Raw genomic sequence first — 17,416 nt, forward strand, 5'->3', positions numbered from 1 at the left:
TATTATATATATAAATGTTAATTACACATTTATATGTATTAACAGTTAGCTATTAATTACAGCTGCTATATATATATATATATATAAGAGAAAACCACCACATACTTTCCTCTCAATTAATTTGTTAATTTTCCTTTTTTCTCTTGACAGACCGACCGATAACGAGTCATTGTGGGGCTGTATGTGGTTTCGGAGTTTTTAAATTTTCCCCAAGAAACAGAGTATACTTCACTTTTATTTATAAAAGAGTGAACATTGGGAGTTTTGTATATAAGTAATTGGGGATTTAATTCGACAATTGCAAATTGTGCAAGTTCTGCATAGAGGGAAAATTGGAATGTGGCTGGACAGTGTAACAGAGCAGCTGAAATTCCCCATTAAGGACCATTGATACAATTTAGCTTTGTATGATGCATAACCTTTTCTTATTTGTAAAACAAAGCAACAAATTACAACATTTACCAAAAAAAAAGGCCAAACAAACTGCAAACGATGAAATAATTTGACCAAAGCTTTCGACATTATTCTCCATATGCATGTAGCAGGGAAAACAGAACAAACTACCTCCATCTACAACTAACTATATAGTCTTTGGACAATGTTGTTCAGCAACTGTGAAAAGGCAAAGCTCCATGGAAAGTTTAGCAGCAACGAACCAAGAACACTCCAGAACCCGAACAGAAAGCCTCGTCTCAAACTCAGATAGAACCAACCATCTTCAACTAAATGGCTTCCTCTGTGTTTCTCAACAGCTACTGGTGGTATTACCCAATTTGCCTTGCAGCTCTCATTGAGTGGAAGTCCACAAAGTTTGTTACCGATAAACCTGGACTGATCAAATCCCTGAATCTGTGTGCTTTTCGGAATCAGTCCAGTCAAATTGTTGTAAGACAAGTTCAGGTCAGCCAGGAATGTCAAAGTCGACATGCTTGGAGGAATTTCACCAGAAAGATGTGCCAAACATAGTGTAATTGAGAGAGTTGAGAATGTATAACAAGAAGAACAAGATAGGTTTTGCAGAGAATTCAAATCTGCCAATTAAATTTCTTACTAGGTGAAGTGTGTTAGATATACAAGTATACAAGGTAATTATTAGTTACAAACAATGCACAAGACATGGAGGGAAACATGGAGAGTTTCCATCCCTAAAACAAGGAATATGAAAACAAGGAAAAGTAACAAGGTGGTAGACAAGCCATTTAGGGATGTCTATGTTTTGTCTTTGTCTTTACTAACAAGATGGTTCATGGAAAGGTCAAGAGATTCTAACGATCCCATATCACCAATCTTTGAAGGTATTTTTCCAGTCAAATGATTTCTTGATCAATTCAAAGATCGCAAGCTGGTGAGGCTGGTCACTTCTTGAGGGATCTCTCCAGATATCATGTTGTCTGAAAGGTCCAAGCTAGTCACCAAAGTAAGAAATGGGACTCTACGTATACTTCTCAGAGGAACCAAGATTGCATTCTCTATATACTTCTCAAAGGGACCATACGTATACTTGAAGAATGAAATGGGACCTCCTGAGTTTGACAAGCTGACCATGGCACTAAAACTGTCAAAACATCTTGGGATCGTTCCCGAGAGATTATTATGCGCGAGGTCTAAGATTTGGAGATTTACAAGATTGCAGAGTTCATGAGGAATGTTGCCGTGAAGCTTAGTTGAACGAAGGCTGAGAACAATCAAATTTGAATTGCTTTCTCCTATCCATTTCGGTATGCTACCAGTGAACTTATTTTCACCAAGGTCAAACAACTAACAAGTCCGTACAATTCTGTAGGGACGTAGGCAATTCTCCAGAGAGGTGATTATTGCGCAAGTGCAGTGATTGGAGGAAAAGCAAATGTCCAATGGAGATTGGAATGTTCCCAATAAAGCTATTGTTATCTAAATTCAGAACAATCAAAATTTTCCAGTTTTCCCAACAATCAGGAATTTCTCCAGCGGGACTGTTGTTCTGGAGATGGATAATTCTAAGCTGTTTTGGTCTATCCATGCTATCACAAAGAAGTGAAAGATAGATCCAGAAAATGATGAAATGGAAAGATCTAGTACATCAACTGTGGAGGAGACAAGAGGTAATGAGCCACTGAAATTGTTGGAACTCAGGTCAATGACGTCTAAAGGGGCACCAACTATGTTTGGAACCTTCCCATACAGTTGATTCTGAGAGAGATCCACAAACCTTAATTGGGAAGAAAAGTTCCAAAACCAGGTTGGGATGGTACCGGAAATTCTTGGATCGGATATGCTTAGATATTGCAACTGTGTTCATTGTGAACTTGGTACTCGTGCAATGTGTCAGGCTTCCCTGTTCACGATGAACATTTTCAGTACCAAGTTCACCACCTGTTTGATCTTCTGATGATATCCCAAATCCAATATTAATATTGCCCGAGTCTTCATCAACTGCAGACTCCTGGATTATGCATGGATATGGATGTGATCCTCCTCCCAATGTTTGTGCTGTAAGTGGTTGGATGTTATCCAAATTTGAGAGATCCTTCATCAAGGCATCAACATCATTAGCATCTAGAAATTGGCTGAGGTCATAATTAAAACCTTGTGTTGGCTGATGATCAGTGTCACTAATTAGCTCAAAGCCATAGTCTGGCAGAGGGAGTGATGGAGGACTAGCAGACGCAGAGGCCATAGTTGTTGGGTAATCTGTAAGTGTTTGTACCAAAATTTGCACTTTTTTTTCCAAAACTCTTCATTCAAGCCAGTCATCAACATTCTTGGAAATTGGGCCAAGAAACATCGGGCTTGTCATTTAAGGCCCAGAAAGAAAAGACAGAAATCAAGCCCAAGAGATTTCGGATCCCGAGAGCCCAAAATCCAAAGAAGCCCCACCCGAAATGAATCAAGATCAAGCTGAATAGAAATGGGCTTCAGGAAAACCAACATTTGGTTTATACAATTCAAAAGGAACAAAACAAAATGATTAGAACCCATGTGCAACACCTTTTGAAAAGTCAGCAAATTCAACCAAAAAGATAACAGGGACATGCGTACGTGAAGAAAGAGAAGACATTTCTGGAAAAGCCTTGCCACTAGGTACCACCAGGAGATTGTATATTCAAATATAATGTTTTCTCCTCAAAATGCGCAGGCCATAGGAGAAAAAGCAGGGAAATGGAATGATGAAGAATGATGGTTTCTGAGTGCTCATCAGCCCGAATTGATCTGGCAAAAATAAGCCACCCACACCCACTCACGTTCAATATTTCCTATAAATATGAAGAGAGGGTGAACGCATCAAAGACACCCAATCAACCAATCAAACAATCAAAACTGCCAAGGGCAAAACAATCAGTTCACTGATCATTCTAGCCTTCAATAGAAGCAAAGCCAACAAAGGTACCAAAGACCTTCAAAGCTATCCTTGAGATTCTGCTCAGAATTCCCAGCCACTCACAACTCAACTTGATCATAGCTCTGCCAATTCCAACATTGGTATCGATTTCCAGCTAATATTTTTTAGCTGAAGGTGCAGCCAATCCAGTCCAGCCACACAATCCAGTGCAGTACAGCCTGACCAAAATAGCCTCAGAAATGGCATTTCAGGCAGAATTCGAAGTCCAATATTTTGATGTATTTCCGGACTCAGCAGTTCCTTTTATTTACTGTATTTCAAACAGTTCTCCTTGAACTTGTTTTTATTTTCAAACACATGTATTTTTGCTTCACTTCCCAGTTTTATTTAGATAAATTATGAAGTCCTTACCAGTCTAAGGCATAGAAAAGAACTTACTTGGGAGATATTCCTCACCCAAATTCACAATCGTTTGTTCACAGTCAATAGCTTGGGGCGCAAGTTATTTTTTACTCTCAAGTCTGTTAGAATTGAAAAATTGCTAACGGTGGCACGCTCGACACACAAAGAAAGTTAATTTATTGACCAACCATGGTCTTTGGATTAATGGGGAACTTTACCCTACCATCACAAAAAAAAAAACGGGTGAACAGTAAGAAGGTAGTGTGGCTGATCCATTGGCAAGTAAGCATTTGAACCGGTACGAGTAGTGGTAGTCTGCTCCGGCTGCTGATTATATTGATAATTAACCTCAAAAGCCTCAGAAATTGGAGTAGAATTAACACCTAATACGACTTCATCACTGCACTCTAGTTGCCTTAGAATCTTGGTAGGGGATTGTAGTACTAGAGCATGACCACCGACACCATCATTCTCTGATAACTTCCTCTTTCTGTTATTCTTCCAAAATCGACAGAGCACGTATTTACCATCACCTCCACAAGTATTTGAATTTGACTGGGGCTTCACCAATGAAGGGTGCAGGCTGTACTCGTGAATAATCCAGCAGCCATGTGTTGGCGAGTCCTTACTTAGTTAGGATTTTGGTTCCTTATTTCATTAGAATTTTGGTTACTTTCCAATTATTATTTAGTCATATTGTAATAGAAATTTACTTCCTATTGTAATTTATATATATTTCCTATTTTATTTAGGGTTAACATATCTTTGTACTTGTATAAATACCTCAATATTGGAGAAGAATAATAATATGATCGCATCTTAGCATAACTGAATATTTACCCTACTTTGTTTGACATGGTATAAGAGCCTAGGTTTTCTTGTGACCTGTGTTTGTGTTCAACTTGCAATTTAAGTGCGCTCCTCCCCTCCTCTTCAAGGGGGGGATGTGGAGTGAAAAGGATATGTTTATTGACGTATCCCCATTAGCTTGATATATTCCCATGAAGATGTTGCTTATTTCTTGACTCCGACGACCTCTTCTCTTCAGGGGGAGAGGAGGAGTGAAGAGAAGTTGTCTATGTGAATTAGCTAAAGTTGATATGGAAGAATTGTTGTTGTTGCTGTTGCCGTTGCCGTTACCGTTACCTCTACTACTGTCGTTGATGTTATCGTTGCCGCTATTGTTGCCGTTGATGTTGCCGTTGTTATGGTCATTGTCGATGATGTTACTGTGTTTTGATCTGTCTCTACCCTAACCTTAGAGACTACCTATTTCCGTTGCATTATACATCTAGCTTATAATCCTAGTCTGCCGCCGCCGCAGCCGTCTACCTTGCTACCGTCATCACTGCCTACCTTGCTATTGTCACCGCTGCTCATCTATTCCGCTGCAATTTAACCACCTATTTGCCATGGCTGATTCTGCTACATCTCAGTGTTAGTCAGTGCATGTTTCTCAAGTACCATTGATCATATGGCTCCATCGACCCCTTCTCTTCAGGGGGAGAAATGGAGTGAAGAGAAGTTGTCTCTGCTGTTGCTGGTGCCAATGCCTTGTATCACTGTTGATGATACCTGTTATGTATCTGCCTTGTTGCTCCTGCCTGTTATGGTGCCAGTATTGTTGCTCATGCCTTTGCTGGTGTGTTTGCCTTGCCTTACCCTATTTTTTAGGGTTTGGTTTCTGCCTTATCTTCTACCGTGCTCACAGAGCTTCTGTGTTCTGCCTTATCTGCTGCCGTGCTCACAGGGTTTCTGTGTTCTGCTATGTGCCCTATTTTTTAGGGTTTGCTCTTGTGTTTTCGCTGCGAACTTTGCTTTAGTTTGTCACTTGTTTCACTCGTGGTTGACGAAAAGACCTTCTCTACAATTGGTGCTTCTCAAGTATGGTGTTCTGTGACTCGCTTGTCAAGTTGGGCGTGCGAAATATCTTTGCCCAACTTGAGGGGGAGTGTTGGCGAGTCCTTACTTAGTTAGGATTTTGGTTCCTTATTTCATTAGAATTTTGGTTACTTTCCAATTATTATTTAGTCCTATTGTAATAGAAATTTACTTCCTATTGTAATTTATATATATTTCCTATTTTATTTAGGGTTAACATATCTTTGTACTTGTATAAATACCTCCATATTGGAGAAGAATAATAATATGATCGCATCTTAGCATAACTGAATATTTACCCTACTTTGTTTGACACCATGTTGATCAGATTTATCATTCTCATAACGAAACCTTTTACATAGACCTAAAGGCGTATTCTTTTTAGCAGGATCACGGACCGTGGTCCCTCTGTCCTCACCTTTCCAGGTTCCATTCCCTATCGTTTGAGCCACGCGGGAACCCTTGCCAGTCACTAACTTCAATTTGGTGAAGAAGTAGAGGTCTTCACCCTTTTCTAAGTTTTGTCCACTGAAATCATTATTCAGGAGTTACAATAGTATTTCAGTTACAATAGTTAATCCTACTAATGATAGGAAATGGTTAGTTGTCAGTTACGTTGTTATTAGGCCATAACTTCATATTTATGTTCATGATAATGGCTTGTTGTAACTGTAGATTGTTCTCTACAAACTTTATATATATTATATAATGATCATATGAATGACTAAGGGAACATCAGTTTCTGTATGGTATCAGTTTCTACATGGTATCAGAGCTAATGGCTAACACCAATTAGCGATCCTCCAGTTGCCAACATTGAGAGTCATTGGCACTCCTCACCTATAAGGGTGTTTGTTTCTGTATAATCCTTTTTCCTCTCCTCTTCTCAAAGATGAATATGTTTTTTTTTCCTCTCCTCCATAGCCTAGTGCCTCTTCCACTCCTCAGATACCTAGTCCCACTCCTTATCTATGTCCGTCTCTTGGCATGATGGCCATATCTATGTTTTCCCTCAGAGACCACACCTCTCTATCGTTGGTTTCTCTCTGTCTCTTGAAATCTCCCTCCCCTTTCTTTCTTTTGAACCATCTTTCTTTGTTTATCTGAGAGACACTCTCCCTCCCTGTCAAGGAGTTCTCTTTTCTCTGTCTTCTCTCTTCAACCTTTTTCACTTTTATCTTTGTAATCTTCTCTACACACCACCAATATCCCAGTGCTTAGCTCTCTCTCTTGAGCTCTATATTTCTATGCCTTCCACGTGTTGGGTTTTTCTCTCATTTTCTAATATTTATTTTATTTAAAAAAAAACATAATTTATTTCAGCACTTGTCTCAAGAGCCTGTCTTGCTCACGCTCCTTTTAAATTGTCTGTCTCATCGTGAGACTGTCACATGGTTTTTTTCCCTCCTTTTTATCTATGTCCAATGGCAGATGTTTCTTTTTTTTCTTTTTTTTTGTGGTTTTTTTTTTATTCCCCATCCCTTTACTTTTAAAATTGTGTTTCTCTCTCTTTGTCCAATGCCAATGGCAGAAATTTTTTAAAGAAAAATGGTGGCTCTGATCCCAGAATCGGTTGCCGCCACCCGGCCTCCTTCAGTATAGCCCCCGATTAACCCCTCCACACGCACCAGCCCCGTTCACACACGGTCAAAATCAGGCATCTTCAAACCTAAATATCGCTCCAATTTCTCGGTTCGCTACCCCATTCCTTCTGCATATATTTCTTTGGTTGACTCTGATATTGAGCCTACATGCTACTCTCAAGCTTCTCGATTTTCTCATTGGCGACAGGCTATGCATACTGAGTTTAATGCCCTCCTTAAGCAGGGTACTTGGTCCTTGGTTCCATTGCCTCCATCTGCTCATGTTGTCGGTTGCAAGTGGGTTTTCAAAATCAAACGTCACTCTGATGGCAGCATTGAACGTTACAAGGCACGTTTGGTGGCCAAGGGTTATCATCAACAACCCGGAATTGACTATTTTGACACCTACAGCCCTGTTGTGAAGCCCACCACCATTCGCACTGTCCTCAGTATTGCAATCTCCTCTGGTTGGCCTCTTCGCCAGTTAGACGTCAAAAATGCGTTTCTTCATGGCACCCTTTCTGAAGTTGTCTATATGCAGCAGCCCCCTGGCTTCACTGATCCCACTCGCCCTCAGCATGTCTGCAAACTCCACAAAGCCCTCTATGGACTCAAACAAGCTCCTCGCGCATGGTTTCAGCGCCTCAGTTCTTTTCTCCTTCGTTATGGGTTCCTTCAAAGCCGGGCCGACTCTTCTATGTTTATTTTTCGGAGCAGCTCTCACATGATGATATTACTCCTTTATGTCGATGACATTATTCTCACCGACAGTAGTACTTCCTCTCTTTTGGATTTCATCTGTATCTTGGGTATTGAATTTGACCTCACAGATCTTGGGCAACTCAATTACTTTCTTGGCATGGAGGTGACTTATTCGTCTGACTGTGTTCATCTCACCCAAAACAAATACACACTTGATTTACTCACACGCAGTAACCTCTTGGAATGCAAGCTGTGCTCCACCCCCCTGGCCTCCAAAGGCTCCCTATCCCGTACCACTGGTGTTCCTCTCTCTAATCCCTCCATCTATCGGCAACTGGTTGGCACTCTTCAATACTTGACTCTCACTCGCCCTGACATTGCATATGCGGTTCAGTCTGTGTCCCAGTTCATGGGCTCCCCTACCAATCTTCACATGGAGGCAGTAAAACGCATTCTTCGATACCTAAAAGGCACTCTTGGTCATGGCTTACCAATTCGTCGGTCCACCAATTCCTCCATTCTTGTTGCTTATTCGGATGCTGATTGGGCGGGTTGTCCAGATACACGACACTCGACCACTGGCTATTGCGTGTTCTTGGGGGAAAATTTAATCTCATGGAGCGCCAAGAAACAGCGTACGGTTTCACGCTCTAGTGCCGAAGCGGAATACCGTGCCCTCGCCTATGCATGTGCTGACACCATTTGGATCCAAGGTCTACTTCGCGAATTACATTTCCCACTCTCCCAGCCGGTTCTCCTCAATTGTGACAATCTCTCTGCGACTTACATGGCTGCCAATCCTGTTTTCCATGCTCGCACGAAACACCTTGCTCTTGATTATCACTTTGTTCGGGAACGCATTGCCTCCGGCAGCCACAAAGTTTCATTCATCCCCTCTGCTGATCAACTCGCTGATGTCTTTACCAAAGGTCTTCCTACGGATCGCTTTGACCGCTTGGTATCCAAACTTGTCTCTCCTCGGCCGCCAAGTTTGCGGGGGAGTGTTAGGCAGCCCCAACGTTCTTGACAGTAAAGGCCAATCAATGCAGTTTTCCGTTATAGTTGTTAATACTTATAATTGCATAATTGTCTGTTACAATTATGCTGTAAACGTTTGTAACTCCTACACCACCAACAGACTGTATAAAACCCATGTAACCATGCTTATTTGAAATACGAAAAGAATCTGTTTCTTCACAATATATCCCATGGCTCTTTCTTACCATAAAGATTGAATTCTAGCACAACGTTGCTATACTTAAATGGTGTGCCAGAAACCTTGTTAAGAAGATAATACCCCAACAACTGAGCATCGCTTGGACGAAACTTAAATCCAATTGGAACATCAACATACTCACAAGGTGCCATATATAAGTATGTGTAGGTTTGTTAAAGATGAAATATTTCTTGGTTTCTTGGAATGGACGTTTCTCTGGGACTTTGAGTGGCAGATAATGGATTCTTGAATGAGTTTCTTGGAGATATGTGGGCTACGGCTTTTGTGATTTCTGTGTGAATCGGCTCCTTCCTTTCCTTCCAATATATATAGGACTATTAGCAGGCCCAGTCCTGGCCCAGGGCCAACAGAGCAACGGCAATAAGAAAACGTGGGCTCAAAGTCCTGAAAAATCCGTCAATAAATGACGAACCCCACTTGTCATGTGATAGAGTTGTCCAATGTTCAATAATAATAAAACATTGGGATTCGGCCCTCCTTGTAACCGAAAAATAATAATAAAAACAGAACTAGTGCGTTGAGAGAGAGAGAGAAGAGAGAGAAGCGGCAGGGGAGGATGAGGCGGAGGCGGAGTCGGAGCAGAAGATGTTCGATTATCGCTAGTTTCTGCCCATCCATCACTCACTGCCCTCCAAACTCCCATTCATAAAACCAAACTTCACACCCCACACACCAACCCAGGAAGAAGAAAAAGAACAGAGAAGAAGAAATTACCAGAAAACCAGCCACAATCAACAATGGGGAAGGGCCCTTTCTCTTTCAAGCGAAGCAGTAGCAGCAAACGCCGCCCCAAGAAGTTCATTGGCCCCCCACCTTCCCCTTTCCCCTCGCCGCCGCAGCCGATGAGATCTCCGCCAACAAACAATAACAATGCCAATTATAACAATAGTCTGGGTGTGGTGGCGGGTGGTGCTGCTGCTGCTGCTGTGAAGGGGAAGAAGAAGGCCGGGGGAGCCAGGCTCTGGATGCGATTTGACCGCTTCGGCGGATCAGAGCTTGTCGAGTGCGACAAGAACGCTATCATTCGCCGCGCTGCCATTCCCGCCCGAGACCTGAGGATTCTTGGCCCTGTCTTCTCCCATTCCTCCAGCATCCTTGGTACTTCTCCGGTTTATTTCTATTGAATCAATTAAGTTGTTTGTTTTGTTAATTGTGTTCATTTGTGTTCTGGGTTTTCGAAATTTTATGAATTTATGCTACATTAGGTGTCTTTTAGGAGACTGAGATTCTGGATTCAGAGTGCAATTTGTATTAGTTGGTTTTCCTTGTCCTGTTTTTGTTTGGGTCTTCCACCATTAACTTGGTTGTCGAGTTATAGTTTTAGGGTGTTTCCAGGAATGCTTTGTGCAAGTGGTTAGTTAAGCAGCCTACTCGTACATTTGAAGTTACCGCTTAGGACCTTCGGATTGTTGGGCTACATGTACACCATGATCGTGACAAAAGTTTTAGTTCCTGATAATTATGTTTTCCTCATTTCAACTGCAGCTAGGGAGAAGGCCATGGTGGTTAATTTAGAGTTTATAAAGGCTATAGTTACAGCTGAAGAGGTTCTGTTGCTTGATCCTCTTAAGCAGGAGGTTCTTCCATTTGCGGATCAGCTAAGGCAACAGCTTCCTCAGAAAAGCCAATCCAGGATTGAAGAAGCAAGTCCACTTGATGAACAAGATAATGGAATGGATGTTTCAACAGGAAGGCAATGGTTACCTGTTCCAGAGGCCGCTGAAGGTTTGCAGTGTGATCTCCCATTTGAGTTTCAGGTTCTGGAGATTGCATTAGAAGTTGTCTGTACATTCTTGGATTCAAGTGTGGCAGACCTTGAGAGAGAAGCTTACCCCGTGTTGGATGAACTTGCCAGAAATGTTAGCACCAAGAACCTTGAACTTGTGCGGAGTTTGAAAAGCAATCTTACCCGTTTGCTTGCACGTGTACAGAAGGTATGCTTGCTTAATCATTCTTAACGAGGATCTCTTTATTATATTTGTCCAGATGATCCGCATGTCATTTATCGTATGTCTCACATCAATAATCTGACCCATCTTGGAGTCAAGATGTTTGTCGAGTCATAATCCTTGTGATATTTCTATTTGTTTTGATAACTCAAAAGCTTCCTGGAGCATTGATGCCCTAAATAATACAAAACTGTGAATATCAACATAAAGCAGTAAATCCCAAATTGACATAAATAAACCCCAAGGAAGTGTCTGCACAATCTGCATCAAAATGTTTCGTGAATTAGGAGTTGAACACCCTAGATGCATCAATGTGTCAAAGTTAGCTTGTTGTTGGTAGTAGGGCTATCTTAAAATGCATTCAATTGACTAATAAAAGCACCAATAGATTCATTCAGCATAAATTTTTGCCTTCCTAGTCACTCTAGTTGGTTGTCTTGGCATTAATGTTTTGGTTGTTTGGTACACTGAATAGCCGTTATTATGGAATCTGATTTCATTTAGTTACCTTGGTCTTTGTTTCGTAATTGTAGTGAGGTCGGAATATCATAGCCTCTCCCGCATTCAAGCCATATGAAATTTTCTAAGGCTTCTGGCTTCTAAATCCCAAACTTTAAATCACACATTAGCCTAAGTATAATGTACCTGTAATGTATATCTACTTAGGAAATTGAAATGATGACGTTAAAGATGTCATAATTCCATTTTCTAATGCTGTTATGGATGAGTAACATGCAGGTTTGAATAAGTTTTAAGAGGGTGGCTCATGTTCTGGGCAATAATAGATAAATTTGTGATGAGATTTATTTTCTTAACATGCTTCCTGCCTGGTCTCATGGAAATGAAGTGAATGACATCAGAGTTTGAGCTTTACTATATTGATCATCAATGTTTCTACTTGATGGGGTGGCAAACCCAATATCCCCATAGATTGTTTCATTTTCTTTATAATAAAATTAAACTTAAGTCCGACCAAAAAATGAATAAACTTAACTGTTGTCAACTTGTCACTATTGCCAGGGAAGAGGCTGGGGCTGTGTATAACTGAAAGATGTACTTTTCTCATGGCAGCTTGATGGTTTCCTGTTATAAGTGGATTTTGGAGTTGGATAATTTTTAAGGTGCATGTGATTTAGATATTTCTCATTGTGTCAGATAGAGGGTTTGCCTATTTCAATATTATGCTGGACTATAATCAAAAGAGCCTTTTTGGCTCTCTTCGCCTCTCTGTCTCTTATCCTTAGGAGGTTTTCTTCCACTAGGATGTTTTTTCTGCAGAACTCCATTTTTTCTTGTTTGGATTGTAGCATGTACACTTTTTGTAAATGGTGGTTACTTTTTAAAAAAATTTAAAAAAATTCCTTGCCTTGCACAAATGTCATTTTCTCTACCCAATTTTACCAGATGTCCCCAGAGGTGTGTCATCTGTATGCTACTATTTAATATCTATAACTATTTTCTTTTTGGACATGAACCATGTATCTATCTGATGTCAGGTGAGGGATGAAATTGAGCATTTGTTGGATGACAATGAAGATATGGCACAATTATATTTGACAAGGAAATGGATTCAGAATCAACAATCTGAGGCTTTTTTGGGCCGTTCTGCCTCAATTAGCATCAGCAACACTGCACCCCATCTTCGTCGTCTTAGTTCTAACAAAAGCGGGAGCTTGGTAACTAGCAACAATATGGATTATGATGATGTAGAGGATCTAGAGATGCTTCTTGAAGCATATTTTATGCAACTAGATGGAACCCGTAACAAGATATTGTCTGTAAGTGCCATTTGTACTGACTTAGTTTAATTTCAATTTCTGGCTCAACTTGGAACTTGACTTTAAATTTCAGTTTCTGAAAATGCTCTCCTAGAACCTGATTATGGATAAGGTAACCCTTTATAAACAGTTTTAAGGATCAGTTCTCAACATTAGGTTGACCTTTGCAGTTATCAAGTTTGATTCAGTTTCATATAACTGAATTTAGGTAGGATTATTTATATGTTGCACGGTTCCATAAGAAGTTCTGTGGTTGCACTTGCTCTGGAATAATTTGGAGGCTTCAGACCTTTGTGGATTCCCAGTCGGAACTAATTTAACTAACACTGATTCCCGGTCGGAACTAATTTAACTAACACTGATACGAAAACTTTACTTTTGAAACCAGTTTTGAAATTGGGGAGGAATTATTGACTGTAAAGATTGATCAGTCTAGTTAGATCTTTCTATTAATTAACCTATCCATCACTTGATAATAGCTAGCTATCGCATTGGCTTCTTGACTTTGATGATGCTCTCTGTCTGGCACATTTTTTCTTTTAAATGGTAGTACAAGACCTGTCTCATAATGTGATTTAGTCGTGTTCAAAGATGCGATAGTTGAAGCTAAAAACTGATTTTTAAGGTGAAAGACACGGTCTATGGTTCCTTCGGCTGAACCCAATGGATCTTTTGGTTCCTTTGGCTGAGCCTAATGGATCCTTAAATTGGAAATGGCAGGTTAAATACTAGTGGATGACCATTTACCTTTTTCATTTCAGCTAAATGGTAAATTGGAAGATAATTGAAATGTACAAACTGGGCATGGTAATTGTATTATTCTCTACTTAAAACTTCCTCATGTTCTTATCGTGTTCATTGGATGTAGGTACGGGAGTATATCGACGACACAGAGGACTATGTCAACATTCAACTCGACAACCAGCGAAACGAACTCATTCAGCTCCAGTTGACGTTGACCATTGCATCATTTGCTGTAGCAGTAGAAACCTTGATATCTGGGATCTTTGGTATGAACATCCCCTGTGTATTATACGAAATGAATGGGGTATTTGAGCCCTTTGTCGGAGGCATTACAGCATTTTGTGTGTTGCTCTTCTTTGTTATCTTTGGGTATGCCAGATGGAAGAAGCTGCTTGGTTCATGAGTCCACTATGTCATCTTCTGTAGATAATACTAGCTCGCATACTTATTCAAGAACCCTACTAATGGGAAGCGTTTGAAGTATATGCTGAAATGTGAGGCCAGCAAAGAATTGCTTGTGATGCATTTTAGGTGAAACATTTTAGGGATTTCGTGACTTCATATGACAAACTGCTGTAACATCATTCAGTTTTCTTTTGAAAGTATATGGCAAGTAGGTATTTGCCGGTGTACGGTTGTATAATATGGCAGACGGATGAATGTATTTTCACATGTCATCAATACATAAGGCCTCGTTTAGTAATAATGTCTTTGCTTTTAGTTTTTGGTTAATTTTAGTTCTAGTTTTTATTTTTTTAATTAAAAATGTTATTTTTGTAAATAAAAACTTAATTCTAAAGAACAATTTAGATTTCTATGTTTAAATATTTCATATTACCTATAGTTTTATTTTTTAATACATGTGATTTTGAAGAGGGGAGAATCGAACCTAGTACCTCATGGGTAAATGCTTTTAACCACTTGAGCTAAAAGACCCTTGCATATTACCTTTAGTTAAACAATTGGAATAAATGTAATGCCAATGGGTGTTTACCTAGAGATGTTTGTTTGCAAATCCCATGGCACCAGTTCGAATCCCCTTGTGTGCACTCCTCCTCCTAATCCCCTAGATTTGTTATTCGCTCTATCTCAAAAATAAAGAATAAGTTATGTACTATTGCAATGCAATGGCGAAGAGCTTAAATTAAGAGATCCCTCAATTGAGCTTATTTGAAGTATACTCTTGTGGGCCCATTATGAATTGTATTTTAATTATCCGAATTGTCTATCGTTAGGTATTCATTCAAAGATCATTTCTGCAACAACAAAAAATCACTCGAATTCGAAACATGTCGATCACTCAATTAACGATTGTCAATTATATTGTAGCTTGATAAAAATAATATGACAATATATAAAGGATATAACTATTTAAACTTTATACCAGCTCTTTATGATATAAATACATGAAAAGCAACTATAATCACTAATGATCTACTTGACTTTTGTTCTCCACATACAATCTCATTAAAATTTAATCTAAAAGAATTTAAACTAGACACATCATCCTTAAAATAAAAACCCAATTTACTCATAATTAAAAATGAAATAAAAAGCCCTAACTTGACTAACTCTAACTTACTTAACGTCTGTAGGTGTTTTTTTTTTTCTCCTTCTTCCTTTATCTGCACGTCTCCCCTGCCCCAAATCTTAGCTCTCGGCAAACTTTCCTTCTCCCAGACCTCTGTAAACACTATTCTTCTTTTTTGGGTTCCAGCAACTGCTCTTTTTTCTTTCCTTCCTTTCTAGGCAAAAATCTTACTCATACCCCCTTTAATCCAAAAATTCTCTCTGTCTCACCGAAACTAATTAGAAATATTAAAAGAAATAATTTAAATGTGGTTAATTTCTTGGTAAATTTAAAAGTTTCTCTGGTGAATGAGTTATGGGAGGGAAACAGGTAAATTGGAAGAGGGGGATAAGTTTTTGAGTAACATGATTAAATATTTAAAAATTATACAATTACGAGAGTTTTTTCCTCTCCTTTGTGAGAATTTATTTTTGGAATTTTTTTGGCTTGGTTTTTTCAAGCTTTATCTATTTTTTATTGTTATGAGTTTGCAATTTTTATTGGGATGTCTATGCCAAAGTTTCTTTGATCCTGTGTGATTGTTAGTTGAGGCGCACCAAATTAGTTTGTATTGGGCCTCTTTGGTTGAATTATGAATGCAATCCTAGAATTTATCCCAAAAAATTACACAAAATGTTAGTATAGTTGGCTTATATTAATTGACATGATTGTCCAATTTTAACTTGCCACATAAAATGGTATATGAATGTGATATAAAAATATGGTGTTTGTGTACCGAAGAAGATGGAGTGTAGAGAGAGCAGGGAGAGAGGGAAAAAAAGGGATTCAAGAGAGAGGAGTGACAGCAAGGAACAAACGTGAAAGCGTATTAAGGGTCTAACTTTTTTTGGGTAAAATTTTAATTCTTTTTTGTTAATTAAAAACTTATCAAAATAATAAAAACTCAAATCAATTTAATTGATGTGGCTATCTATCTCGGCTTCCCACATAAGATAGTATACAATGTGGTAAAGCTAAATATGTATATACATCTTAACTTACCACATAAAATAGTATTAGTATGCGTATATAGAAATATGATAAGTCTAGCATTATTGTTTATAAAAGGAATGCACTTTGACAACTATATTATCAAACTAATAGTTTGTATTTTATGATCATTGGAATTCATTGAGCCTTAAAGAGAGAGCAAGCCCTATTTAGTTGGGCAAAGGCCAACCATTTCACAGGCAAAATGTGGTCAAAATGTGTGGACATGTCTGATTTTTATATTGTACGGATTTTTGTTGTCTTGTTGTAGACTTTATTGATGAGGAATTGGCTGGCTGTCTCCCCTCATGCACACTTTATGTGCCAACTGCCTTCCTTCTCTCACTCTTGTATTTCTATTTGCCAATACCCCATTATTTTATCATTAATGTCGTTGTCAACAACTCACTCCACATTGTCCTGCTTTACGTTTGCAATAAGAAAAAGCAAAAACAAGGAAGTGCTTGTATGCAATAAAGTTGCAAAGCACCACAAAGAAAAGTTAAAGCCCTACTTGCTGAATTTTTAAAAATAAAAAAAGACTTATCAATGAAGAGAATATTACCACTTTGCAGTAAGTGCTGAATTTGGATTCTCACATTTTATTGGCTAACCTTTTTTTTTTTTTTTTGGTTTTAATATTTACGAAATTATCAAATTACATTTTTTATTTTTTTTGAGTGTCATTAATGGTCTTTAAGGTTAACACCCATACTCACAAATAGTCCTTTTTGTTAGATTTCCTCAAGAATTCTGTTAGTTTGTTGACGTGTCACATCCACGTTTATATATCTGATAAAACAATGTCACATGAATTTATAAGATTAAATTTGAGACCTCTTATCTATAAGTTAATGTACTTCAACTTTTAATCTACTTTGTTTTGTCACTCATTTTCTTTAGGATTTTGGTAATAAAATTTCCATTTATGTTATATATATTAGTACGAACGATTTGGGAAGGGAGATTTACACAAATATTCAGGTGTCTGGATTTCAAACCTATACCCACCAAGTTGTCGGATCAATACTTAATTGGTGTCACCCTCTTTTTATTTGACCATCACTTTACACAATCCGAACTTTCTTTTATACCAGGAGAGAAAACTTGCGTATTCTAAAAAAAGAAACTTGCGGATGAATTTTTTTATATTTTTATTTTTATTTTAACATCTTTAATCCTATAATAGAATTTAGTGGTACAAAAAAGAAATGAACTGGAAAAGGAGAATAAAAAGGACACAACAAAAGGCTGTCGACAT

The 17,416-nt window shown here is 38.7% G+C and overlaps 2 protein-coding genes across 2 annotated transcripts; one reads left to right on the forward strand and one right to left on the reverse strand.

Moving 5' to 3' along the window:
* Positions 1-269: 269 nt before the first annotated feature.
* Positions 270-9,255, reverse strand: LOC148298135 (uncharacterized). The gene is made up of 5 exons (XM_088247355.1): positions 9,087-9,255; positions 5,922-6,143; positions 3,971-4,332; position 3,940; positions 270-2,670 (listed from the first exon to the last, which is right to left on the reverse strand). Exons 1-5 carry the CDS (start codon positions 9,253-9,255, stop codon positions 2,114-2,116), a joined length of 1,311 nt encoding a protein of 436 aa, XP_088103481.1. The 3' UTR covers positions 270-2,113.
* Positions 9,256-9,597: 342 nt separating this feature from the next.
* On the forward strand, positions 9,598-14,301 carry MGT6 (magnesium transporter 6). Its single transcript, XM_021968957.2, has 4 exons — positions 9,598-10,222; positions 10,610-11,058; positions 12,570-12,851; positions 13,720-14,301. Exons 1-4 carry the CDS (start codon positions 9,862-9,864, stop codon positions 13,996-13,998), a joined length of 1,371 nt encoding a protein of 456 aa, XP_021824649.1. The 5' UTR covers positions 9,598-9,861; the 3' UTR covers positions 13,999-14,301.
* Positions 14,302-17,416: the final 3,115 nt, after the last annotated feature.

This window comes from Prunus avium, chromosome 1 (assembly GCF_965620075.1).
Source record: "Prunus avium chromosome 1, drPruAviu1.hap1.1, whole genome shotgun sequence".
NCBI classification, from domain to species: domain Eukaryota; kingdom Viridiplantae; phylum Streptophyta; class Magnoliopsida; order Rosales; family Rosaceae; genus Prunus; species Prunus avium.